Below are 27215 nucleotides of genomic sequence, written 5' to 3'. Positions count from 1 at the left end.
ATCATCAGCTGCCAGCTGCCCACCCATTAGACTGTCAGCTGCCAGCAGGCAGGGACCGACCCCTCCCCACCCTGACCACAGTGGCCTTTCCTTCTTCTCCACTGTCTGCGTCAGGCCATGATAAACACTAGGCAACAGCGAGTGGATGAATCCGTGAACAGGTGAGACACTAACCACAAACACACTGAAGCAGTCAGGCCACAAACCTCATGTGTGATCTCACGTCTTTCATTCAGGATTGACTTGTGACTCTGATTTTCCTTTTGCATTTTTACTTTTCACACTGAATCTTGTAATACTTTTTAAAAATCTATTTATTTATTTTAAAGGCAGAGTTACAGAGAGGAAGGGAGAGACAGAGAGACCTTCCAACCTCTGGTTCACTCCCCAGATGGCCGCCAACAGCTAGAGGCTGAGCCAGGCTGAAGCCCAGAGCCAGGGCTCTCCTACATGAGTGCAGGGGCCCAACTGCTTTTCCCAGATGCACCAGCAGGAAGCTGGATCGGAAGTGGAGCAGCAGGGACAAGCTGGTGCCCATATGGGAAGCCTGCTTTGCAGACAGCAGCTTCACCTCTATGCCACAATGCCAGCCCCATGAATCTTGTAATTCTATAACCACATTACATATTGCAGAGAAAACAGAAAACAACAAAACAAAACAAAACACATAGCTCCCAGTTCGTCAAAGGCAGCAGAGATGACGGCGTGATTTTCTTGGTCAGCACATCCCTGCCGTCTGACATTCTTTGGGTCACTGAACAGCGTTAATGACACTGAGCAAGTCGGCTATTCTGTACAAAATGTATCCATGATGCTAAAGCAAGAACTCTCTCGTTCACTTGTTCAATGAGTATTCGCAGAGAGTCTGCCCTGTGCTGAGGCTGGGGGCGCAGCAGTGGCGCCTGAGACCACATTGCTGCCTTTCTGGAGCTTACGGAACAGTGATGGAGAGAGGCACTGAAGGGACACGGTGTCCTGACAGCCCATGGGCGAGTTGTTCTGTGACAGTCACACAACCGTAAACTGCCTGCCAATGCGTTTCTCAGAACGTCTCTGTCGCTAGGGCAGGGCTGAAGGCAGCAAATGCAACTGGTGCACGAGTGCTGGGAGGGAAAAGGACAGACCCTTTGTGTCGGGTGAAATATAAGGGCTGTCCCTCAGGGCGTAGGCCGCACTTTCCCCAGGCAACATCCTGCTGCCCTCCTGCTATGCGTCTAGAGATGACGCAAAAAGGACCCTAAAATAGTATGTCACAATGTCATCTCCGATCTCCCTGCCTGATCATCGATCAAGTTTCCAGAACGTCTTTGTCCTCCCTGGAGAGGAATCAAAGGTTTGTGCAGATTTCCACCTCCAAAGGCGTTTCAAGAAGTCCAGCTGCAGGGGGCGGATCCCTGCTTTCCCAGGAGATGAGGCTTAGACAAGACCCCATGGGAGATCAGGGGCACAGCAGGTGCCTTCCAGCTTCTCTCCTGTCTGCCTGTAGGTGACACTTCCCTGCTGGGAGGGACAGTGGGGCCACAAAGGAAATGCAGAACCAGCCATTTCCACACTCCTTCCCAGCACAGCCCAGGCGTCCCTGCCCCTACCTGGGGGTGCTGCACAGAGCACAAGAGTCCAGGTTGGACACAGGACTGTGATCAGAGTCTGGCTAAGGAGAGAAGCTTCTCCAGTTACTTCTGCAGGGGTCTTCCAGGGGAAAGCAACTACCTACGAATGATGAGGATGCATGACTTGATCAAAATCTAGAGCCAGCGTTTCCAGTGTGGAAGGAGATGCCCGACTCGCGTGTCACATCCAAGGTGGGACTGGCCACCGAGGCCTGAAGTTCAATGGGGCTCCCATCCTGGAGTCTCCATGACCTGGCTGGGGAAGGGCTGACGGCATGAGCACATATGCCTTTCAAACTCCGGGACGCATCCGAATGCTGAGAGCTTAAGCCCACCTAACGTACAGAGCCCACCTTTCTCCCTGCCTGACTGCTGTCTCCATTGGGCAGTTTCCAATTAAAGACGTGGAGAGCACTTTATATCAGGAACTGCTTTCGAGTTATGGAGATTTTCAAAACAATATTTATGAATACAGGTAGGGAAAATAATTCTTTGTAGTCGTTTTTAATCTCAGCTATGAAGAAACATTATTTTCTGTTTTGACTAGTTTGGCAAACATTAATCTTAAGAATATGTACATCGTAATATATTATTTGGCTGTTGGATTCCTTGTGTCAACTATGCAAATTGTGTGCTGCTTACAAAACTTGAGGACCTCAGACAAGCTGCTAGTACACTTTGCCATGTGTGAGTTCCTGCAACTTGAGCCCCGTCCCTGTAACTGTACATGGATATAATGGATCCTAATCATACATCCTCATACATCCTAATCACACATCCTCATACATCCTAATCATACATCCTCATACATCCTAATCATACATCCTCATGTATCCTAATCATACATCCTCCTACATCCTAATCATACATCCTCATACATCCTAATCACACATCCTCATACATCCTAATCACACATCCTCATACATCCTAATCACACATCCTCATACATCCTAATCACACATCCTGCTACATCCTAATCACACATCCTCATACATCCTAATCACACATCCTCATACATCCTAATCACACATCCTCATACATCCTAATCACACATCCTCATACATCCTAATCACACATCCTCATACATCCTAATCACACATCCTCATACATCCTAATCATACATCCTCATACATCCTAATCACACATCCTCATACATCCTAATCACACATCCTCATACATCCTAATCACACATCCTCATGTATCCTAATCATACATCCTCATACATCCTAATCACACATCCTTACATCCTAATCATACATCCTCATACATCCTAATCACACATCCTCATACATCCTAATCACACATCCTCATACATCCTAATCACACATCCTCATACATCCTAATCATACACCCTCATACATCCTAATCAAACATCCTCATACATCCTAATCACACATCCTCATACATCCTAATCACACATCCTCATACATCCTAATCACACATCCTCATGTATCCTAATCATACATCCTCATACATCCTAATCACACATCCTCACATCCTAATCCTACATCCTCATACATCCTAATCACACATCCTCATACATCCTAATCACACATCCTCATACATCCTAATCACACATCCTCATACATCCTAATCATACATCCTCATACATCCTAATCACACATCCTGCTACATCCTAATCCTACATCCTCATACATCCTAATCACACATCCTCATACATCCTAATCACACATCCTCATACATCCTAATCATACATCCTCATACATCCTAATCACACATCCTCATACATCCTAATCACACATCCTCATACATCCTAATCACACATCCTCATACATCCTAATCACACATCCTCATACATCCTAATCACACATCCTCATACATCCTAGTGCACACATCCTCATACATCCTAATCACACATCCTCATACATCCTAATCACACATCCTCATACATCCTAATCACACATCCTCATACATCCTAGTGCACACATCCTCATACATCCTAATCACACATCCTCATACATCCTAATCACACATCCTCATACATCCTAGTGCACACATCCTCATACATCCTAATCACACATCCTCATACATCCTAATCACACATCCTCATACATCCTAATCACACATCCTTACATCCTAATCATACACCCTCATACATCCTAATCACACATCCTCATACATCCTAATCACACATCCTCATACATCCTAATCATACACCCTCATACATCCTAATCACACATCCTCATACATCCTAATCACACATCCTCATACATCCTAATCATACATCCTCATACATCCTAATCACACATCCTCATACATCCTAATCATACACCCTCATACATCCTAATCATACATCCTCATACATCCTAATCATACATCCTCATACATCCTAATCACACATCCTCATACATCCTAATCACACATCCTCATACATCCTAATCATACATCCTCATACATTCTGCTGTATACATCCTCATACATTCTAACGCATTTCCAAGTGAGCTATTATGGTGGTGCTTACATTTCTTAAATGAAACCACCTGAAAAACATATCTATATAAGTATTCTGGTGATAAAGCATTAACAAAACATTTAAACTACTACTCAGCAAAATATTTAATCTAGCCAACAAAATATGTAAAACTTTAAAACCATATTTGTGAGTGTGCCTACACATTCAGTTATCAAATTACATTTCACAAATTAGTAAACCACAGTCTTAATACTAGTTTGGCAATTATAAAACATTTTTGAACTGAAAGTTCTGCATAATTTTGGTGCTAGCAGAAAAATAGTGTCTCCAATTTCTTGCATCAATTTCAGACTTATTTTCTCATTTGTTTACCTTAATCAACGTATTTTCTGATCATAGTTTTAAAGAATAATTTAGACTATACTAATTTGAAGTAAGATTCCTATGCAGTTTAAGCTAGGGTGTGTCAAAAACTTATGGAGATTGAATTAAAGTTTATTTTGATGCAAAAATATTTTAAAATTCATGCACAATTTTTACATCTTGTTCATGAACATCATGACCCTTTTGCATGGATTTCAATATAGTTTACCCTAAATGAATTATCTTTTAATTCCATTTCCATGACCTTTTAGAAGTACCCTACTATAAATATTTTCAACATAGAAATACATGTATATCTGGAGATAGGTACCGTAAGATTTAGAATTCTTGAACATTAATCAGAACTAGCCCATTTTTTGAAAAGATATTCAGAAATTGTTCAAATTATCTATGACTTTTCTGAAGTTCTCTGGAAGTCCACAGAGACAAATTTTGAAGCTAGATTTCAGTCTAGTTGCCTTAAATAGCAGTTATAAATCTGGAGTGGTACACCATGCTTGCTGTGGTTTAGATCTTAGTGACCACATGCTAAAGGCCTGGTCCCCACGGTCTCATGCTAAAGATACTGGATTAACGTTAGTGGTTAATGGATTACAGCTGGAGGTTAATCCAGTATGGCAGGTGTGGAAGTGAGGACTCCAGGACCCGACTGAATCAGACAGGGCTTGCAGGGTGGAGACAGACACAGAGACACAGACCCCAAGGATCGGGCCTGGCTCCCTGCGTCCTCCTTGCCACGCAACCCTCTCACCTCACGCTGCACAGTCACCTCCTCCCACCTCACCAGACAGGCAAGCATACTGCACACACCTGGACTGCCAGTCTCTCGGGAAACAGACTCTTTCATTTTTCATTTGTGTTCAAATCATACCCTTGGCTTAAAGTTTCAAAATTTACTCCAATATGAAGAAGATATAGAACATGCATTGAGTGGTTCTTAGAAAATGCGTTATGTAATGGCTCCAACCACTTCCAGTGTTTCCTTCATGAACCGACGGTTGTGTTCTGTTAATGACACTACTGGAAGGAAGAGAGGCACTGTAACAGTCCATGAGGCATGAAGACAGCCTTGGGGCGCCCTCGAATCTCAGGAGATAAACCGCCTTTTGAGACACCTGCATCTGATACTGGGGTGCCCGCTGGGGTCCTGGCTCCTGCTGCAGGCATTTGGGGAGTGAACCAGCAGACAGATCTCTCTCTCTGTCTCTCTTTGCCTTCCAATAGAAAAAAAAATCTTCAAAAAATAAACAAACAAGCAAAAGAACCCAGCTTTGCCCAGAGAGGTCTGACCATCTGGTTCTGGAAAACGAGGATGGCACAACTGATGGGCGAGCCTTCTTGTGATGTGAGGCTGGATCCACTGTCACGTCAGAGACCCAGCTTGGATTTAGACTGGGGCCCGCTGGGCGCCCGCGGCCTGAGGTCACCCACAGGACACCCCGCGCAGCAGGCTGCACAGCAAAGCCCAGGGAAGGCTCTGGGCACCAACGCCCAGCCTGGGGTGCTCTGGACTTCACCACACAGCAGGTCTGAGAGAGCCAGCTGCCCCGCTGGACTCCAGCCTAAATGTATTTTCTCCTGATTCTTCCTTCCTTCCTTCCTTCCTTCCTTCCTTCCTTCCTTCCTTCCTTCCTTCCTTCCTTCCTTCTTTCTCTCTCTCTCTCTCTCTCTCTCTCTCTTTCTTTCGACAGGCAGAGTTAGACAGAGAAAGAGAGAGAAAGGTCTTCCTTTCATTTGTTCACCCCCCAGATGGCCGATATGGCCGGCACGCTGAGCTGATTTGAAGCCAGGAGCCAGGTGCTTCCTCCTGGTCTCCCACGTGGGTGCAGGGCCCAAGGACCTGGGCCATCCTCCACTGCCTTCCCGGGCTACAGCAGAGAGCTGGACGGGAAGAGGAGCAACCAGAACAGAATCTGGAGCCCCAACCAGGACTAGAACCCAGGGTGCCAGCGCCACAAGGCGAAGGATTAGCCTAGTGAGCCGCAGCGCCGGCCCCTTTCTCCTGATTTCCACGTGTCCCTCTTATTCAAAGGAGCTCTGAGCACAACAGCTTTCGGTGAGTTCTTCTATGAGTGTCCAGCCTTGGGGCAGTGCTGACCGTCTGAGGGACCCTGGCCTCCAGCAGGACGCACTCTGGGTAGAACACAGCAGCACCTTCAGGCCGTGCTGCACAAAGATGCGTCTTGTTGCTTTCACTGTGATGACTCTAAGTCAACGCACTATCTCTACACTGGACGCCAAGAGCAGAACGTCAAATTACAGAACTGTTTTTTCCTATCAAGCCAGGGAATCTACCGCTCACCAAGACGTTCAAAGGATCCAGGGTGAAACCGCAAATGAGAAAAGATCTCACCTGTGATCATTTCAAGTAATTTACAAATTTAAATGCATGAGTGCTGGCTTGAATGGAGTGTCACCAGGGGATCTGAGAAGTGTGTCCGTGGCAAATAGCACACAGGCTCCTGCTGTGGCTCTCGAGTTGATTTATCAGCTGCTGAGTTACAGGTAATTCAGTGGGCACTGGACTAGGACGAGTGTCTGAAACGGCTGACGGGTTGTCTCAGAGCTGATTCTACGTGGGACAGGGTGGAGAGCAGAGGGAAGTGGAGCCACAAAGCCCCCTCCGTGCTCCTTTGACTTCTTCAGTGGGAACCCACGGCGGGGGTGGGGGTGGGGGGCAGTGTTTAGCATCTCAGAGGAGCACAGAGCTGGTTCATTTTTCATTCCAAGGGACTGCAGCCACACTGCTAAAACACCGGGTTGACATCTGTTTCTTATGAACTCGTCATTTTTACAATATACGTAGTGCGCTTCTTTTACTGGGAACTACAGAAGTTTCTCAGAGGTCCGAAACACTGGCCCTGCGGATTTGAAGCCGGGACTCCTGCTCCTACGGGGCCCTGCAGTGAGAGCAGAGCCTGACCCCGGCCTCCCCGTGGGCTGCGCCACCTCATGCTCCTCTAGGGCGGACCCTGCCCGACAGCCCTGCTGACCCTGTCTCCTCCGCCCGGGGTCTCCTCCTCTCAGCGCAGGGGAACACCAGGACCCTCAGAGCCCACCGCCAACGGAGCTCAGGTCTCTGGAGTGCAAACAGTGGTCACAGTAGGAACCTTTCCCGGCCCCTGCAGGTGGATGCAGCTGACAGTCTCTGCACCTGCCGCCCTGCACAGCACCCTCCCTGTGCTTGCTCCTGCAGTGTAATTATCTGTGCTTATTATTTAGATTTTGTGATTTCCTTGAGAGCAAGGGCTATATAAGTTTGCTACACTCACTGGTATATGATATTTACTGAATACATCCTAAGAGATGTTCAATAGCCCCCTGTGGAATCCACGAGTGAATCATCGCCTCCTGCCCATTGGCTCGCATGCACTGTGGCACCCTGAGCAGCTCGCCCGGCCCAAGAAGTTGTGAACCTACCATCACATCTTGGGAACGGGTGGTTCCAGTTCCTGTTGATCCCGTGCTCACACGTGAGGACAGGGTGCCCGATGAGAATGTACCCGGGATAGCACTCAAAAGATATGGACTGGCCCACGCTGTAGTCCGAGTTGATCATGTACCCGTTCTGAAATGGGGGCGGGTCGGGGCAGTTCTGTAACTCGTAGGCTGAAAGAAGAAGCAGACAAGACGGTGCTCAGAAACCAGAGGTCACAGGACTCGGGGTGCCCCTGGGTCAGTTTTGGATACAAGGTTTAACAAGGTCCTTCCCAGGTTGACAGTGGCCGTCCTGGTGGAAAACAAGAATCGTCAGGGCCAGCAGTAGAAGTCTGACCATGCACATTTGGAACGCTCACCATGTGCTGCGGATGCAAAATCACACTCATGAAACGCAGTTTCAACAACGTCAGCCTTGGAAACCAAACAACTGATGTGAATTTAATTTTTTTAAATACAGACAATAATAAAACGGGCCCAAAAAGAAAACTGAGTGAACACAAGTCTGGAAATTCTGTGAATTCGAAAGAGGAAAACCATGACTCTAAGAGCTTCCAACAAGGCGAGAAGTGCCACAGTGGTTGAATTTTTGTTTAACTTTTACAGTGGTTAATTTTTGTTTAACGGAAACCCATTCCATTTTTTTTTCTGAACAAAGAGAACTGTAGGATCACCAAGCTAGCGAACCATCAGCAGTTTTATAGCACAAAGCATCTCTTGCTGTATCATGAAGACTTGTGTGTTCAGTAGAACGAACTCCAGGCGGATGAAAGACGCGTGTTGAGTCTGTGTGATGGTCAGACCTACTCACACGCTGTTGAGAGTTAACTGACCCACAAATTAGGCGTCCTCTGGATACTGCAGTGTCAGGCTAACACAGCCCCATACTGATGTCCCTTCCTCACGCTGAGTGCACAGCCCCTGTGGGCAGCTCTGTCTGCAGAGTGCACCTGTCCAGTCGAGGGTGACCAGAACGCACAGCTGATACATTCCAGAGCCGCCCTGTGCGGCATGAGCCTGGGAGGAGACTGCTTGGCCCCGCCCTGCAATCCCATCATGCACTCCCTGTCGCATGATCCCCCCCACGGGCTCTCTCTGACCCTCAGCCAGGCTGCGCGTGGGCAGATTGAAGGCTGCAAGGCCACTGCCTGTCCTCCTTCCTCAGCGGGAGCCAGGTCCTAACAGGAAGGTGACAAGGGACCACCCGAGGCCGTCCCCAAGCTGGGAACCTCCCGAGCGTTCCTAGAGGGTGGGCCCAGTCACGCCCTTGGAGTTGGAGGTGAACATGCAGCTTTGAGTTTTGCAAACACATGCTGAAGGGTGACATGGTTCACGGCTTATGCTGGGTGTTTCCCAGGAGCTTAGACATCATGTTGCCAGGTAAATGATCTGAAATAAGGAGGGCGGGAGAGGACAGGAGAATGGGCCAAGGGAGCCGTGCAGCCAAGTGGGGAAACGGATGGGCAGGTGCAGACGTGCCACAGAGTCACCCTCAGGCCACTGTGGGTGTCACAACCCAGAGGCCAGACACACGAGACCTGAGTGTCACTTTAAAGGGACTGATGCTCTCATAAAGATAACACTGGGGCCCACAGAAAGACGCCCATCCCTGGGGAACGTGTGGGCTGTGGTCTGAGAGGCCAGGACAATTGCTGCGGGCAGCTGAGTGTCACTGTCATTGGCCCGAGATGGCCCCGATGTTATCCACGGCTTCCTCTTGCTAAATGGGCTCCTGCAATGGCAGCTTTTCTCTCTAAAATGCAAGATGAAGCAACAGCGGTCACCTGGACAGCTCAGTTATGCCTGCATGATCTGGGCAAGCACTTCGATTAGCGCTGTGGGAAAACCCATTTTAATATAAAGACTCACGAGAGCAGGCACAGATGTCTCCACTCTGAGAACTCCAGAAGAGAAAAGCACGCTAACCACGGTCGTAGGCACACTACAGGAACCCAACCATCTAAACACGTAGTGATACACAGACCCGTGAGTACCGAGGACACAAAATGCCGAATCTTCCTACAGCCAGTGACTCTGGGCTTGTGAGTGTATGTTTATCTGCACTTTCAGTACCAGATTCTGTGTGGTTGGCAACAGGATGCCAGGGGCAAATCGTGGCAGAGGTGAACAAGCTAGAAATTCCATAATGTCAGCCCTTGTGTCCCCTAGATTTCTTTGCTCCTGCAGGTGCCCTGAGGAAGGTCGGGGACACGAGTCAGAGGTGTGGCTGAAGTGGCCAGAGCAACAGGCCAGTGGGCAGCCAAGGCCAAGGTACCTTGAGCGAAGTCTGGTGTGGGTTCCCTGGGGACTGAGCTGGAGGGGACCAAGTCCCCCCTCCAGGAGACACTGTTTACTGTGCAGAACCTGAAACCCAGACACCCAGATTCTGTCCCTTATTAGCAACAGGGCCTGTGTGGAGTTCCCAGCTTCTCCCAGTACCACTTCCTGCACCAGCATGGTGGGAGTCAGCTAAGCCAACTGATGTGACCACAGTTAAACCATCTGCCATATGCTGTAACAAGGTTATGCCACTGTGTTTGTAACAGAATACATTGCATGGGGGATGACACACATGATATACGTATATATTCATTTAGTGTTTACTTGTTTATTTGAAAGAGAGAGAGAGAGAGAGACAGAGAGGGAAAGAGAGAGAGACAGAGAGTGAGAGAGAGACAGACAGGGAAAGAGACAGAGAGACAGGGAAAAAGAGTGAGAGAGACAGAGAGAGAGAGAGACAGAGAGACAGGGAAAAGAGAGGGAGAGAGAGAGAAAGAGAGTGAGAGAGAGACAGATAGGGAAAGAGACAGAGACACAGAGAGACAGAGAAAAAGAGAGAGACAGAGAGAGAGAGAGAGAGAGAGAGAGAGATTCCATCTGCCGGTTCACACCTAAAATGCCTGCACCAGCCAGAGCTGGTACCCAGGCACTCGGATGCGGGACGTGGGCATCCCAAACAGCAGTCTCACTTATCGTGCGGCAACACCCGCCCCTCATACATGATTCTGATTATACGAAATAAGGAACAGTTGCTGAAATTGAGCGCTTTCTCATTAACTCAATGCTTTCTCTGGTACCTAGCCATGAGAACGCAGTAAGAGATATAAGTTGTGTTTAAAACACTGAAGAGGGCCTACGTTGTGGCGTAGCAGATAAGGCTGCTGCCTGCGATGCCAGCATCCCATATGGGCACCGACTCTTACCCCAGGTGTTTGGCTTGGATTCAGCTCCCTGCTAACCTGAGAAAAGCAGCAGAACAGGGCCCAAGTGCTTGAGCCCCGGCCACACATCAGGGAGACCTGGGTGAAGCTCCTGCTCCTGACGTCAGCCTGGCCAGCCCTGGTGCTTGCAGCCACGTGGGCGAGGGAACCAGCGGATGGCAGCACGCGCTCCCTTTCCCTCTCTCTGTAACTCCGACTTTCAAATAAATAAAATATCAAAGACAAATCATCAACCCTAGAAGGAACATTCTTATCCCCTAAATGTAAACAAGTATGATCTTTCAGTTAAAAATGGTACTTGAACAGCTGAATTATCAACTACTAAAACTAACTAACTAAATCCCAATGTCCCGCTGCACAAGCCACGCGACGTCCCAGAGCTGGTGAGACAATCAGAGAGCGACACTGTGCAAGGATGGCTTCCACAGCCGTAATCACTGTCGGCTCTTTTGTCACTAGGGCAGTAAAAGTCCTAAGGCTCACTTGCAAAATAAAAATCTTTTAAACTCTTACAATTTCATGACAGTGGAACTGTAATTGAGCACATACACAACAATGGTGTGGTCTAGGAATATTTTTTGTTTTTCAGGTTGTTCATTTTGTAAGTAGAATGCTGGGTAGTTGGAGTCTCCATGTAACACTGACTACAAAGGGAAAAGGTCTATAGCTGTTTAAAAAAAAACGACTACTCAAACCCAGTGCATCTTAGAAGAACCCAGCTCAAAGGCTAGAGGGCAGGAACTTAATTTTGCCTGTCCTAGTCACATTGCCACATCGTCTATGAGAACCAGATGCTTACAAGTCCTGGCTGATCAGTGCAGGGACGCAGCGTGCACGACTGGCCGAGCGGTAGACACCAGCTGGGAACACCAGCACCCACAGCAGAGCGCCTGGATCCAGTTCCAGCTTCCCGCTAACACAGACCCAGGGAGACAGCCGTGATCACACTGGTAGATGGGCCCCAGCCACCCATGTGGGGCCACAAGACCGAGCTCCCGGTTCTGGACTGGTCCAGCTCAGGGAGTGAGCCAACAAATGGGAGCTCCCTATTTCTCAGCCAAACAAATGAAATATATGTTTTTATTTTAATGTGGAGGTGAAACTTGTGAACAGAAAGCCAAGTCAAATCAGTGTTTCTCTGTCTCTGCAGCACACGTGTACACACACCCTGGATCCTCAGGCCCTGTGCTGCTGCTCCGTGAGCCAGCCCGGGAAAGCACCCCACAAGCTCCCCAAGGCCTCCCGCTCCCCAGGCCTCCTGTGCTACAAGCCTTTTCCGAAGCAAGTGCTCGGTGGCAGGCGGAGCCCCCAGGGGCACAGTCCTCACCTCGCAGACTCGTGGTTTGGGTCTACAGTAACTTTTACACCCCGGTGCTCACAGAAAGACCCCAGATTCCATCTGTTTCAACTGTCAGCAAATTTCTTTCCACATTCTACGGTTTTTAATGAAGTCAACCATTTGTTCTCATTCTTGTTTTAAATCTAATAAACTCTGTCCAGAAATGGGTCCTCTAATACAAGTGTGAATACTGCAATGCTTAGAAAATACAAAACAAAACACCTGACAGCCAGATGCCAAGGAAGGAGGATCAAACGCAACAATGCCAGGAAGGGGCGATCCTCACTGGGAAGTCCGTTCCTGGTTTCGCAGTGCCTGGGAGGGCCTCGCTGCGCTGCACCACCCACAAGACAAAACGCACAGGTGCTGTCTCCCGGTGCTCCTGGTGAACCCCCCATCAGCAGCATTTCACACAAACACGCCTGAGACACAGACACACTCAGCGGCAGTGAAACGTGATGCAGGATACTTCCTTGACTTTACCTCGCAGTCTGCTGGGCGATTTAAAAACTGCAGTCCGGTTTTCTTTAGGGCTACATGAAAGGAGCATGGCCGGCACAGGCCTGTTCTCATATAATTCACCCCGTGAAAGGGACTGAAACGGAAAGTTTCCAGTGTCCCTTCAGCTTAAAACTCCCGTTCTAAGCTCAGCAGCTGTGGGTGGGAGAGCAGGCAGCCCGCAGACTGGGGGCAATAGATCTTATCATCTTCTCATTCACTGCGTGAACGAGAAATCACTGCTTGTCTGCTGTGTTGTCAATGCCACTTCAGGATGGAAATGAGGCAGACGTGGGTTCTGCTCTCCGGAAGGCTACACCTTACTTAGCAAAACAGACACAAATAAACCAGTAAGCAGTCCACTGTGTGAAGTCATTGCAAGTTGCACAAACTATTATCCAACTATTCCAAAGCACTGAAATAAAGCAGCGAGACAGGGTGAAGACAAGTAGGGGTGGTCAAAACCTGCTTCCTGGAAGAAGTGGCATTGCTGAGATCCACCTGGTGTAGACGTGGGGAGGGCGGCTTTTCAGGAAGAGGGAAGACGTGTGTTCCAAGGGCAGGAAGGGGAGCTGGGGAGCCGGGCCCTGCAGCCGTGCCCCTCGCACAGCCTGGCCAGCTGCCAGGTCGTCAGGAGAGCCAGACCAGGGGAGATTCTGCAGTGTGTGCTCTGTAAGTGGGAGTGGATACGTCCTTAAACCCACGGCCCGTTTCCTCCATCACCACTCCTATCTGCCAGTAACACAACACAGCACTGCAGAATCATCGCAAGCATTTTCAACGCCAATTTCCTTTGAATTGTTAATTACATACTAAACATCATGTATGCTATTTCCAGGTATTTGTTCTACATTTTTATTTGATGCAATATTTCACTAGTTAAATTTATTTATTTATTTATTTATTTATTTTATTTGACAGGCAGAGTTAGACAGTGAGAGAGAAAGGGAGAGGGAGAGAGACAGAGAGAGAGGTCTTCCTTCCGCTGGTTCACCCCCAAAATGGTCGGTGCACCACGCTGATCTGAAGCCAGGAGACAGGTGCTTCCTCCTGGTCTCCCATGCAGGTGCAGGGCCCAAGCACTTGGGCCTTCCTCCACTGCCCTCCCAGCTACAGCAGAGAGCTGGACTGGAAGAGGAGCAACCAGGACAGAATCCAGTGCCCCAACCAGGACTAGAATCCGGGGTGCCGGCGCCACAGGCTGAGGATTAACGAAGTGAGCCACGGCACTGGCCCCTAGTTAAATATTTTTTTTTTGACAGGCAGAGTGGACAGTGAGAGAGAGAGAGAAAGGTCTTCCTCTTGCCATTGGTTCACCCTCCAATGGCCGCTGAGGCCGGCACACTGCGGCCGGCGCACCGCGCTGATCCGATGGCAGGAGCCAGGTACTTATCTTGGTCTCCCATGGGGTGCAGGGCCCCAGGACTTGGGCCATCCTCCACTGCACTCCCTGGCCACAGCAGAGAGCTGGCGTGGAAGAGGGGCAACCGGGACAGAATCCGGTGCCCCGACTGGGACTAGAACCCGGTGTGCCGGCGCCACAAGGCAGAGGATTAGCCTAGTGAGCCGCGGCGCCGGCTGTCCTAATTAAATATTAATATCAATATTTGCCACATAAAGTTATGTAAGTCACATTCCCCCACTTTTTAAAGTATCTTTCCTGAACCTGAATTCACCATCACACTTTACATGTGAATTACTGCAGAATCTCCCCTGGTCTGGCTCTCCTGACGACCTGGCAGCTGGCCAGGCTGTGCGAGGGGCACGGCTGCAGGGCCTGGCTCCCCAGCTCCCCTTCCTGCCCTTGGAACACACGTCTTCCCTCTTCCTGAAAAGCCGCCCTCCCCACGTCTACACCAGGTGGGTCTCAGCAATGCCACTTCTTCCAGGAAGCAGGTTTTGACCACCCCTACTTGTCTTCACCCTGTCTCGCTGCTTTATTTCAGTGCTTTAGAATAGTTGGATAATAGTTTGTGCAACTTACAATGAATTTCCACAATTGATATAAAGAACTGTATTAGTGCTTGCACGACAATAAAATGAAAGATTAGAAATCATTGTTTAGCGTGCTTGAAGATGGCTGAATTTTGGAAGGCTTCTTGCCGCATGCTGCTTCACAGGCATGCGATGGGTTTTCTTCCGCTGGCTGCGGAGGAGCCGCTCTGGGGTCTCAGCACCGCAGGCAGCCCGGCTGCACAGGGCTGAGTCTGACATGAACCGGGCTGCTGGGAAGGGATTCTATCAGCTGTCAGAATCCTGGACTGAGCAGGCAGCCTTGCTCTGCACTCCTCCTCAACATCAGCTCCAACATACTCATTTGAAAATATGAAAGTTTCAATTTAACAATCACAAAGTCAACCAACACGACAGAAGCAGAAAAAAGACAACTTCTTTGGAGTTTGATTGACAAGCAAAATTTTCAGATTCTTTTTTGGCTGAGTCTTCCATTGTTTCACACATTTCTAGATGCCCATGCCTGACAACTCCTGCAGACTTGCAGAGGCTTTGTCTGCTAGTTCTGTAAGATTCACTGTACTCGCATCTTTGAAACGTGAATTAGACAGGGACTCATCAACAGGGAAATCCGTCCGTGAGACACACAGGAGAGCTTAGGACCACTTTCCGGAACAGCAGGGACCCAGGTGAGCGAGCTGATCTCCGCACCCCAGGGCTGTGGGACTGGGGCCCTTCAGTTCCAGGAGGCCCTGTAGTCATGTGCCCTCCTTACAAGGGGTCACAGAATTCAGAGTGGTGATAGACACCGGAGTGAACAGGCTTAGGAGTGTTTCCAGGACCAAACACACTCCACTGCTCAAGATGACGGCGTGGAGCCGCTGCACTGACAGAGACACGGGCCTGCAGGAGGACGGAATGCCTGTGAAGTCCTTCGGGAACACAGCCAGTTACAGCAGGAGCCAGGTGCACGGCTGCACATGGGGGCTGGGTGCTCGAGGGAGCAGGTGGCTGAGATCCTGCTTCCACCTTAAACCCACAGCACGGAGAACGCCGCCCAGGAACCGTGGTGAGGAAATGGGTTGGCAGCAGAGATCTAGCCCCTGGTCTGGAAGAGAAGAGCTCAGGAACTGAGGGGACGCTCGAGCCTGTGGGCCCCTCTTCTGTCTTCAGCGAGGATGCCCTGGAGGGGACAGGCCCTGTGGGCGGCTCTCTACGAAGGCAGCTCCTCCACCAAGAGCCTCCCAGGACAATGACTCCCTCCCACCCTCAGGTGAATGGGAGTTGAAGCCCCTGCCAGCGCTCCCTGGCTAAGCCAGCCTCACTCAGGACAAAGAAGGATTCACTTGTAGAAACAGCTCAGCTTCTAACAGCTCAGAGCTGTGCAGGGGGAGTGAGTGGTTCGTGCACGCACAGTCCCAGGTGGGACAGGATCAAAAGCCAGTGTCGTGGCTTCTGCCCCCCACTGGCAAGCCGGGACTCCACCAGCCCCGGCCTCTTTTCTCATAAACACAATTCACCAACATTCTCAGTTTCATGACTGTAATGATGAATGTGCAGACTCCAAATTATCTTTTAAAAATGGGGTTTGGCATGCACAGCAAGAACAGGAGAAAAATGGTGGGACTTCAAAATACGATGTTTCTATTTCCTGCAGCTGACACATGAAAAATTATCTTTCAGGTTTCAGCATTGGACAACTCCCTTTCCCAAACAAGTTTTTGCTTTCAGAGTGGGAACGTGCAGGGTGCTACAGGAGAGGCAGGGAAGAAAGACCCAACCTCTCCAAATGCCCAACTGGAAAACCCAAAGCAAGTCACTCCAATTCATAACATAAAAAATGTCACAGTATTATGAAAACCCAAGTGCCAAAAGCCCAGACTGAAAAAGTAAGATATTGAAAAGGCAAGACTGAAAAAGTAAGCATATAATGCTATCTTCCATGAAAAGAATCCTTCATGTGCACCTGAGAAAGTCACTATCTTTAAAAATATTTATTTAATGTACTTGAGAGGTGGAGATGCAGAGACACAGCTAGAGAGCTGGAGAGGTAGAGAGAGAGCTCCCCAAGTGCCTGTCACTGTGAGCTGGGCCTGTCCAGGTCTCCCCTGTGGGCGACAGGGACCCAAGCACGCATGTCATCACCAGCTGCCTCCCATGGCACAGGTCAGCAGGGAGTGGGAGTCGGGAGCAGAGCCTTGACTTGCAACCCGGCACCTTGACCCGGGTGCTCCTCCCCCAGCAGCGGCGTGACCCAGGAGGGTCGCTGTGGCTCACGTCTGCCCACACAGGCGGCACTCACATCACGTGTCTGAATCAGTGCTTCACGTGAGGCCAGGGGAACCATGTGGCCATCTCCTGGTATCCCTTGTATCTTCAGATTAATATCTAGTCACTTGATATAAATCTTCATAGCCTATCAATTCTTCTGTTCTTGACTCAGAAAGAGGGCACACAAGCTGGGTTTTATTTTTTAAATTTCTTCATAAGTCACTGAACTGCAAGACAGCTGTATCCACAAGTACCATTTTGATCTTTTTATGACCGTAAATAAATGACAAAGCACAAGAATGAGGTGTGCAACGCAGACATCGTTGAGAACGTCAAGAACTGCCTGCATGATCTGTGCACCCTCCTGTGAGCTATTAATTATAACCTCAGCTTAGAAGTCCCAGGACAAACCTCGGGTGCTTACACCACTTACACATCACAGTTAAGTGTCATTCTGCCAATTTATAAATTTCATAAAATGATAAATACTGATAAACTAATTAACTATCATCCCTGAAAGTTATGATGAGCTGCAAAAAGCTAGAGCATCTCAAAATTGCTTTATTTATTACTTTTAAAATTATGTTTCTCAATGAGAGCAAACAATATCTCCTTCAATTAAATGCACGTTGTTGAGGGACTTTTTTTTTTTATTTTTATTTTTTTTATTTTTTTTATTTTTATTTATTTATTTTTTATTATTTTTTATTTTTTTTTTATTATTTTTGATAGGCAGAGTGGACAGTGAGAGAGAGAGACAGAGAGAGAAAGGTCTTCCTTTTGCCGTTGGTTCACCCTCCAATGGCCGCCGCTGCAGCCGGCGCACCGCGCTGATCCGATGGCAGGAGCCAGGATCCAGGTGCTTTTTCCTGGTCTCCCACGGGGTGCAGGGCCCAAGCACCTGGGCCATCCTCCACTGCACTCCCTGGCCATAGCAGAGAGCTGGCCTGGAAGAGGGGCAACCGGGACAGAATCCGGTGCCCCGACCGGGACTAGAACCCGGTGTGCCGGCGCCGCTAGGTGGAGGATTAGCCTATTGAGCCACGGCGCCGGCTCAAGGGACTTTTTGAAAAACATAGACACCTGGAGTCAGGTATCAAGTAAATAAAGCATTTGCTTCACCGACCGGGAGTTCAGCCCAGGTAAGGACACACAAACCCCATCCCTGGGCCAGTGACAGTGATGGGCAGGTGGTGTGGTGACAGTGATGGGCAGGTGCAGTGACAGTGATGGACAGGCGGTGCAGTGACAGTGATGGACAGGAGGTGCAGTGACAGGGATGGACAGGCGGTGTGGTGACAGGGATGGACAGGTGGTGCAGTGACAGTGATGGACAGGTGGTGCAGTGACAGTGATGGGCAGGTGGTGCAGTGACAGTGATGGGCAGGCAGTGCTGTGACAGTGAGAGTGATGGGCAGGCGGTGCAGTGACAGTGATGGATGGGCAGGTGCAGTGACAGTGATGGACAGGCAGTGCTGTGACAGTGATGGATGGACAGGTGCAGTGACAGTGATGGATGGGCAGGTGCAGTGACAGTGATGGACAGGCAGTAGAGTGTAGTGATGGATAAGCGAGGGGCAAGGCTGATGGTTCGGGGATCTCAGGGCTCTGGAAGGGGCCTTTCTTTGATAACACAGGGCCCTTGTCCACGTGTGGATGCAGGACTAACGCAAGAGAAGACAGGGCAGGGGGTAGTTATGTGACATCTAGCTTTAAATACTGACAATTTAACAATATTTAATATTTTATGCGCCAACCACAGCCACTACCTGGTCCTAGTCTAGATGATTTATACTGGGATTTTATTATTGTTTTTATGTTTTTGTAGACTATTCTTTTTAGATCCACATATGTGCTAACTTTTGAAAATACATACATTTGGCCATATTAACCGTACCTGGAAAATATCAAGGAAAAATAAAAACTTCTGAAACATGATTTTAGGATATCAAGACAAAGAAGCCTCTGAAACATGTTTTCAGAAATGATTTTGATGTTTCAAATGCGGGTCCCTGTATTTGCGGTTTTTGCAGTGCCAATCATGAAAGACAAGTAGAATGCTGAATAAGAACGAGATGTCACAAGTCGGCTCAGTACCCATTGAGACAAACCAGCTCATTGGCAACTCACAGTTTGAGAGGCACAATTATACTAAGTTTTCTTGCCCTCTCAGATGTTACCATCATGTGAATTAAAACATGGAAATGGCCGGGTAAGAGGCCAGGTTCAAAAGTGGCCTTGGAGGGGAGCATTCACACTTTTACAGAACCTCCTTCATGGGCAGAGGGAAGGGAAGGGCCGAAGCACCCAAACATGAAGAGGAGCTGGGCGTTCACTGCACAGACAACTCAACCTGGGGCACAGCCAGCCACGGTGACATAGGAGAGCAAGGAGTGCAGGTGCTGGACCTCAGCCTGCCCAGGGCCACCAGGACTGGAAGGGGTGCAGGTGCTGGGACCTCAGCACTCCCAGGGACACCAGGACAGCCAGGAGTGCCACAGCTGGAACCTCAGCCCTCCCAGAGCCACAACTCATCCTGCCCAGGTGACACCAGGACAGGAAGGGGTGCAGGTGCTGGATCCTCAGCCCACCCAGGGACACCAGGACAGGAAGGAGTGCCACATTTGGAACCTCAGTCCACCCAGGGACACCAGGACAGGAAGGGGTGACACAGCTGGAACCTCAGCCTGCCCAGGGACACCAGGACAGGAAGGGGTGCAGGTGCTGGGACCTTAGCCCACCCAGGTGACACCAGGACAGGAAGGAGTGTGGTACTCGGACCTCAGCCCACCCAGGTGACACCAGGACAGCAAGGGGTGCAGGTGCTGGTACCTCAGCCTGCCCAGGGCCACCAGGACAGGAAGGGGTGCAGGTACTGGGACCTCAGCCTGCCCAGGTGACACCAGGACAGGAAGGGGTGACACAGCTGGACCTCAGCCTGCCCAGGGCCACCAGGACAGGAAGGGGTGAAACAGCTGGAACCTCAGCCCACCCAGGGACACCAGGACAGAAAGGGTGACAAAGCTGGAACCTCAGCCTGCCCAGGTGACACCAGGACAGGAAGGGGTGACACGGCTGGGACCTCAGCACACCCAGGTGACACAAGGACAGGAAGGGGTGACACGGCTGGGACCTCAGCACACCCAGGTGACACCAGGACAGGAAGGGGTGACACAGCTGGAACCTCAGCCCACCCAGGGACACCAGGACAGGAAGGGTGACAAAGCTGGAACCTCAGCATGCCCAGGTGACACCAGGACAGGAAGGGGTGCAGGTGCTGGTACCTCAGCCCGCCCAGGTGACACCAGGACAGGAAGGTGTGACACAGCTGAGACCTCAGCCTGCCCAGGTGACACCAGAACAGGAAGGGGTAACACAACTGGAACCTCAGCCCGCACAGGTGACACCAGGACAGGAAGGGGTGACACAGCTGGAACCTCAGCCCACCCAGGGACACCAGGATAGGAAGGGGTGCAGGTGCTGGTACCTCAGCCCGCCCAGGTGACACCAGGACAGGAAGGGTTGACATAGCTGGGACCTCAGCCTGCCCAGGTGGCACCAGGACAGGAAGGGGTGCAGGTGCTGGGACCTCAGCCTGCCCAGGTGACACCAGGACAAGAAGGAGTGCAGGTGCTGTGACCTCAGCCTGCCCAGGTGACACCAGGACAGGAAGGAGTGCAGGTGCTGGGACCTCAGCCCGCCCAGGTGACACCAGGACAAGAAGGAGTGCAGGTGCTGGGACCTCAGCCCACCCAGGTGACACCAGGACAGGAAGGGGTGACACAGCTGGACCTCAGCCTGCCCAGGGACACCAGGACAGCCAGGAGTGCCGCAGCTGGACCTCAGCCCACCCAGGTGACACCAGGACAGGAAGGAGTGACACAGCTGGAACCTCAGCCCACCCAGGGACACCAGGATAGGAAGGGGTGCAGGTGCTGGTACCTCAGCCCGCCCAGGTGACACCAGGACAGGAAGGGTTGACATAGCTGGGACCTCAGCCTGCCCAGGTGACACCAGGACAGGAAGGGGTGCCACAGATGGAACCTCAGCCCGCCCAGGTGACACCAGGACAGGAAGGGGTGCAGGTGCTGGTACCTAAGCCTGTCCAGGGCCACCAGGACAGGAAGGGGTAACACAACTGGAACCTTAGCCTGCCCAGGTGACACCAGGACAGGAAGGGGTGCAGGTGCTGGGACCTCAGCCTGCCCAGGTGACACCAGGACAAGAAGGAGTGCAGGTGCTGTGACCTCAGCCTGCCCAGGTGACACCAGGACAGGAAGGAGTGCAGGTGCTGGGACCTCAACCCGCCCAGGTGACACCAGGACAAGAAGGAGTGCAGGTGCTGGGACCTCAGCCCACCCAGGTGACACCAGGACAGGAAGGGGTGACACAGCTGGACCTCAGCCTGCCCAGGGACACCAGGACAGCCAGGAGTGCCGCAGCTGGACCTCAGCCCACCCAGGTGACACCAGGACAGGAAGGGGTGACACAGCTGGAACCTCAGCCTGCCCAGGTGACACCAGGACAGGAAGGGGTAACACAACTGGAACCTCAGCCCACCCAGGTGACACCAGGACAGGAAGGGGTGACACAGCTGGAACCTCAGCCCACCCAGGGACACCAGGATAGGAAGGGGTGCAGGTGCTGGTACCTCAGCCCACCCAGGTGACACCAGGACAGGAAGGGTTGACATAGCTGGGACCTCAGCCTGGCCAGGTGACACAAGGACAGGAAGGGGTGCCACAGATGGAACCTCAGCCCACCCAGGTGACACCAGGACAGGAAGGGGTGACACAGCTGGAACCTCAGCCTGCCCAGGTGACACCAGGACAGGAAGGGGTGACACAGCTGGAACCTCAGCCTGCCCAGGTGACACCAGGACAGGAAGGGGTGACACAGCTGGAACCTCAGCCTGCCCAGGTGACACCAGGACAGGAAGGGGTGACACAGCTGGAACCTCAGCCTGCCCAGGTGACACCAGGACAGGAAGGGGTGCCACACCTGGAACCTCAGCCCACCCAGGGACACCAGGACAGGAAGGGGTGCCACAGCTGGAACCTCAGCCTGCCCAGGTGACACCAGGACAGGAAGGGGTGACACAGCTGGAACCTCAGCCTGCCCAGGTGACACCAGGACAGGAAGGGTGCCACAGCTGGAACCTCAGCCTGCCCAGGTGACAGTGGATACGTCAGGCAGCCCAGGAACATGATAGCAAGGAGTGCAGGAGCCAGCACCTCCCTGCTCAACCTCCCACTGCTCCTGCCCATTTGCCCACAGCACAGGGTTGGTCCATTCTCGGCACCTGCCCATTTCTCAGTTGCTGGGAAGCAGACAGCTGGCAGACAAGGCGACTGTGTCACCACCACATCCTCTCAGGGCGCGAGTCCTCCTGGTCCCTGGCCACGCCACCTTCCCTGTGCTAGAGCTCTCCCCACTCCCAAGGGACATGCCCCCTCTGTCCTGAGACCTCAGGGCCAAACCATCCAGCCCTGCACCCTGCTCTGAGCAGCACCCTAACCACAGCCTCCACAGGAGGGAGCCAGAGGCTGCTTCCGTCACAGGTCACCACCAGTGTCTAGAGCCAAAATCAGCTCCTAATGTGGGTTTTGCCTCCTGTCTCCCTGTATTTACCAAGCCACAAAGTCCACAGTCCACGTGGCACTACACCGTTTAGAGTAGTGTCTACCACCACGGCACACTCCTGTAGGCTGCCCTGGTTCCTCCCTGCCTCTGCTGTGTACACCCAGGAATCCTGGCCGGACAGCCTGCTCCAGGGAGGGTCTCGGTGCACACAGCCAGAGCCCCAGGCTACCAAGGGGACCACTCACTAGAAAACACACCACACGAGTACTACGGAGCCACATGCGAGCTGGAGGGTGAACGCGTCATTGTTATGCTGAATCACAAGACTATTAACTAAGGGTCGTCTTTAAATTTATCTTTGTTTTTTTTTTTTTTTTAAAGCCTCCCCTCCTAATATAAACTCCAAAGGTTGCACAGTCATATTTTGAGATATCCACCATATATATTATATACATAATAAAATGCAATAGTATCTGCATCTGGTGAGAAGCAAAGCCACAGGTGCTGCTAACCTTGCATCAGCATCACAGCTGCCTTCAGAATGGGAACGTGCCAAACATCAGAGGTGGGGGGAAACAGACATTCTTGTGTGTATACACGTGTGTGTGTGCATGCTTGTGTGTGTGTGTGTTTCTCACCCAGCCCATGGATCGCTTGAATTCAACCCCAGGTCCCAGAATCACAGGTCTAGAGTGAGTCCCGTTTGTGATGGAAACAAAATCACAGCCCAGAGTCATCGCCTCTCTGGCCCCTGTGGCACCCCTTCCTGTCCTGGTGTCCCTGGGTGGGCTGAGGTTCCAGCTCTGTCACCCCTTCCTGTCCTGGTGGCCCTGGGCAGGCTGAGGTCCAGCACCTGCACTCCTTGCTGTCATGGTGGCTCTGGGCTGGCTGTGGTTCTAGCCCCAGGTAGTTCAGCTTCTGAATGTCTCTGAATGTCTCTGCATTTGAAACAGACATACATTCAGGTCCTGATGCCATGAGGTGCCAACACCTCAGAGACCCTGCTGGCTGGGGAGAGACAGCCCCTCCTGTGAGAGCCAGTTCTCGGGTAGCAATGGGCCCCTCAGCAGCCTGTCTTTGATGTAAACCAGCCAGTCCAGAGCCCATTCATCTCTCAGGCCTCAGACCCCAGCAGGGGATATTCCTCTGCCCAACCCTCCCAGGGCCTGGGGTCTGGGATTTTGGGGACCGGACCCCGTGGCCCAAAGTCCAGACTCAGCTGCAACTGATCAGACTGGCCTGTCCTGACCTGACCGCTGGTCCTGTCCTGGCTGCCCGCCCTGCCTGTCCTTCCCCAGGGAACTGCAGGGGAAGCTCTGGCTCTACATTCCCCACGCTGCATCTCCAGGCACTGTTGCTATGAAAACCTGAAGGAGCCGCGCTGTGCTCAGTGCCTGCCTCCAGCCCTCACTAAACAGACAACACGGAAATTCTATTGCTTTTTATTTGTGTGATCAAAGATCTGGCTTTCCCACCAAATCACGTCAGTGCTCACGGTAACACCTGCGTCTTACTTTAATTCCCACCTCCTACCCTAGAAACCGAATTCTTGCACTAGCCTAATAAATGGCTCGGCTAAAAGACAGAAACTGACTTAAATCCCAACTAGGTGAGTTTAGATGACTGAGGATTTGGTAAGTTCTACAACAGTAGAATGATGCCACAAATACTGGAGTGACTACATATGGATCTACCGTCTAAGCTGATTTGACCCAAAATCATCACACTTGTTAGTTTAATCCAATCATATTGACAGTTATCAGTAACATTTTAGCACATAAAGAATCAATAACCTGTATACACATTACAATCCTAATACAACAAAACAAAGGAGTGACTGAAATTTAATAGTGTAACTAGAAGTAACAAAAAAGATTGTACTTTTTCTGTTTTGAGATATATTTCATACCATGTCTTGACTGTTCTGTTTTTCCAAGTCTAAAATCCTGTGGCTATATGTGTACATCTGTTATATGGTCAGAAATATTCACAATATCTGAAGCTGATTTAAACTGATTCTGATGTTTGAGCTGCCATGACTTCTTAGTCACATCTTCCTAACACCAAAACTTCGCCAGGTGTGCGTTTCTTTAGTAGAGGTAAATGCCTCGGCTTCGAGGTGGCACAAATGTCAACTCAGCCTTCAACAGACAGTGGGGTGGGGGTCTGGAACACAGACCCCCAGCGGGGTCATTGCAGCCTGAGGCTCTCCCCGGAAGCAGCCTCCCTTGGGCTCCGAGAACAGAGCCCACTCCCAGTCTTGGAACCAACACCATGCCCTCCTACAACCATGAATCATTATTCCACAGGTGCTGAGAAAACCAGAAATGCTGATGATAACGGGGCAGGACACTCACGCCAGTGGTCTTTAGAAAGTTCCCAGAACATGTGCCTTGGGGCTGGCGCTGTGGCGCGGTGAGTGAAGGGCACTGTCTGCAGTGCAGTCATCCCGTATGGGAGCCAGTTCTAGTCCTGGTTGCTCCACTTCCAGTCCTGCTCCCGGCTAATGGCCTGGGAGAGCAGCAGAGGCTGGTTCAAGTCCTGAGGCCCCTGCTACCCATGGAGGAGATGTGGGAGAAGCTCTTGGCTCCTAATTTCAGCCTGTCCCAGCCCCAGCTTGTTGCTGCCTTCCGGGAAGAGAACCAGAGGACGGAAGACCTCTCTCTCTCTCTCTCTCTCTCTCTAGCAAATAAATAAATTTTTAAAAAGAAAGGGAAATGTGCATTGTGAAATGAGCCATCACAGATTTCAGAATTTTTCTGCATCAAAATAAACTTGGGCTTTAATTCCACGTTCCAGGGACTTTCTGTAGTACCTCCCTGTTCTAGCACCTGGGCTGTGCACCTAGCGAAGGCAACCTTCAGATCAACGTGTTTGAAATGGGCTTCTCTGAGGCAGAGTGCTGCCCAAAGGGGCAGTCATTTAGATCATTAGATCACAATCAGATAGCAATGTCACGGGAAAAATCTTGAATATCTAGGTCAAGGGGCCGGCGCTGTCGCATAGCGGGTAAAGCCACCCCCAAGAGTGCTGGCATCCCATATGAGAGCCAGTTCTAGTCCTGCTGCTCCACTTCCCATCCAGTTCTCTGCTGTGGCCTGGGAGGCAGTAGATGACCCAAGTCCTTGGGCCCCGCACCCGTGTGGGAGACCTGAAGAAGCTCCTGGCTCCTGGCTTTGGATCAGCGCAGCTCCGGCCGTTTTGGCCATTTGAGGAGAGAACCAGCTGATGGAAGATCTCTCTCTCTCTCTGTCTCTCTTTCTCTCTCTGCCTCTGCCTCTCTGTAACTCTGCCTTTCAAATAAATAAATCTTTAAAAAAAATCTAGGTTATAACTTCCATGAAGCTTTTTTTATATGTATTCTTTTTTCCCCATTTCTTTAAATTTTACAGGGAAAGGTATTCTCATAGAAGTGCTGCTTGGCTCAGGAATTAAGGAGGCCAAAGCCAGTGCCCATAATAAACAAGGAGCAGCCCCGCAGTTTCTCTCTAAAACAAGCAAAAACATGGCAGCCTATTTTTTTCTCATTGCTGATGTCATGGCAGGAAATGGACCCCAGGAAACCCTCTGGACCTGGGGCAGGGGTGGCTCAGGGAGGGGAGGGAAGCTGGGTGAGGTGGGCCACGGCCTGGAGGAGGGTGGGAGAGAGCAGCTGCAGGTGGGGGAGGGGCAGCGCCTCTCCTGGTTCAGGACCCAGACCTTGGGCTCTGTCTGTACCACCACAGAGGGCCCCTTGGTCACGTCTCCGTGTGTGCCTGTCCCTCAGTTTCCTTGCTTGTAACACCAGGCCCAGGGTGGCTTAGTTTGCACAGGCCTTGGGTGCTCACAGAACACGCTGTTACAGTGTTTGCTGGGTAAACCTTGGGGACAGCTGCCGGCGCCTGTTGGCCATGGCATCGGATAGCTCCTGAAGAATCACAGAGGGTCTGCGAGAGGCAGAGGAGTCCCACTGGCCTCTGGGTCCCCCTGACATCCAACTCTCACAGCGCCAGCTGCAGGTTCCTGCAGAGGCCCCAGTGTCCGCACCATCACTTCAGCAGGCCTAGAACACAGGGGCGAGCGGACGCACCTGCCAGTGTCAGGGCCACACCTGCAGAAAATCAGTCAGGGTTGCATCCAGCCAGCATTCTGCTGCTGCGGACAGCCCACTGCTTTCAGCACCCCTGAGAGGGAACTGCGCCCTGAAAACTGCCACAGTCAAAGTGCAAACGTGTTCCAAATCATCGCATGGTCACCAGTGCACTGGGCTCAGCACGACCGATGCACACAGAAGCCCCCTCCGCAGCCAAGCATCAGCAAGGCCACACACCTGGTGTTTGTGCCACTGTCTGCACAGGCACGGACTGGCTGAACGGCTTTGTTAGGGGTATCTGCATCGTGTAGGGACTGAAAGAGACTGAAATTCAGAAGGAGGTGGCAAAAGCATAACACCAACCTAATCAAGGTAAGCCCTGTGCAGGTGCTCCCTGAAATGCAGGCACAGC

General features: G+C 50.9%; 1 protein-coding gene across 2 annotated transcripts in view; it reads right to left on the bottom strand.

The window, feature by feature from the left end:
* The window catches only part of CSMD1 (CUB and Sushi multiple domains 1), a 2062046-nt gene that overhangs the window by 133873 nt on the left and 1900958 nt on the right, over window positions 1-27215 (bottom strand). For both annotated transcript variants that reach the window (XM_070047233.2, XM_070047234.2), the window contains exon 42: window positions 7849-8037. In XM_070047233.2, coding sequence (XP_069903334.2) covers window positions 7849-8037 — 189 coding nt within the window. The remainder of the gene's footprint in view (window positions 1-7848; window positions 8038-27215) is intronic.

This window comes from Oryctolagus cuniculus, chromosome 8 (genome assembly GCF_051225735.1).
Source record: "Oryctolagus cuniculus isolate XC-2025 breed Fujian yellow rabbit chromosome 8, ASM5122573v1, whole genome shotgun sequence".
NCBI lineage: Eukaryota > Metazoa > Chordata > Mammalia > Lagomorpha > Leporidae > Oryctolagus > Oryctolagus cuniculus.
This window is presented reverse-complemented; position numbering and strand designations above follow the sequence as displayed.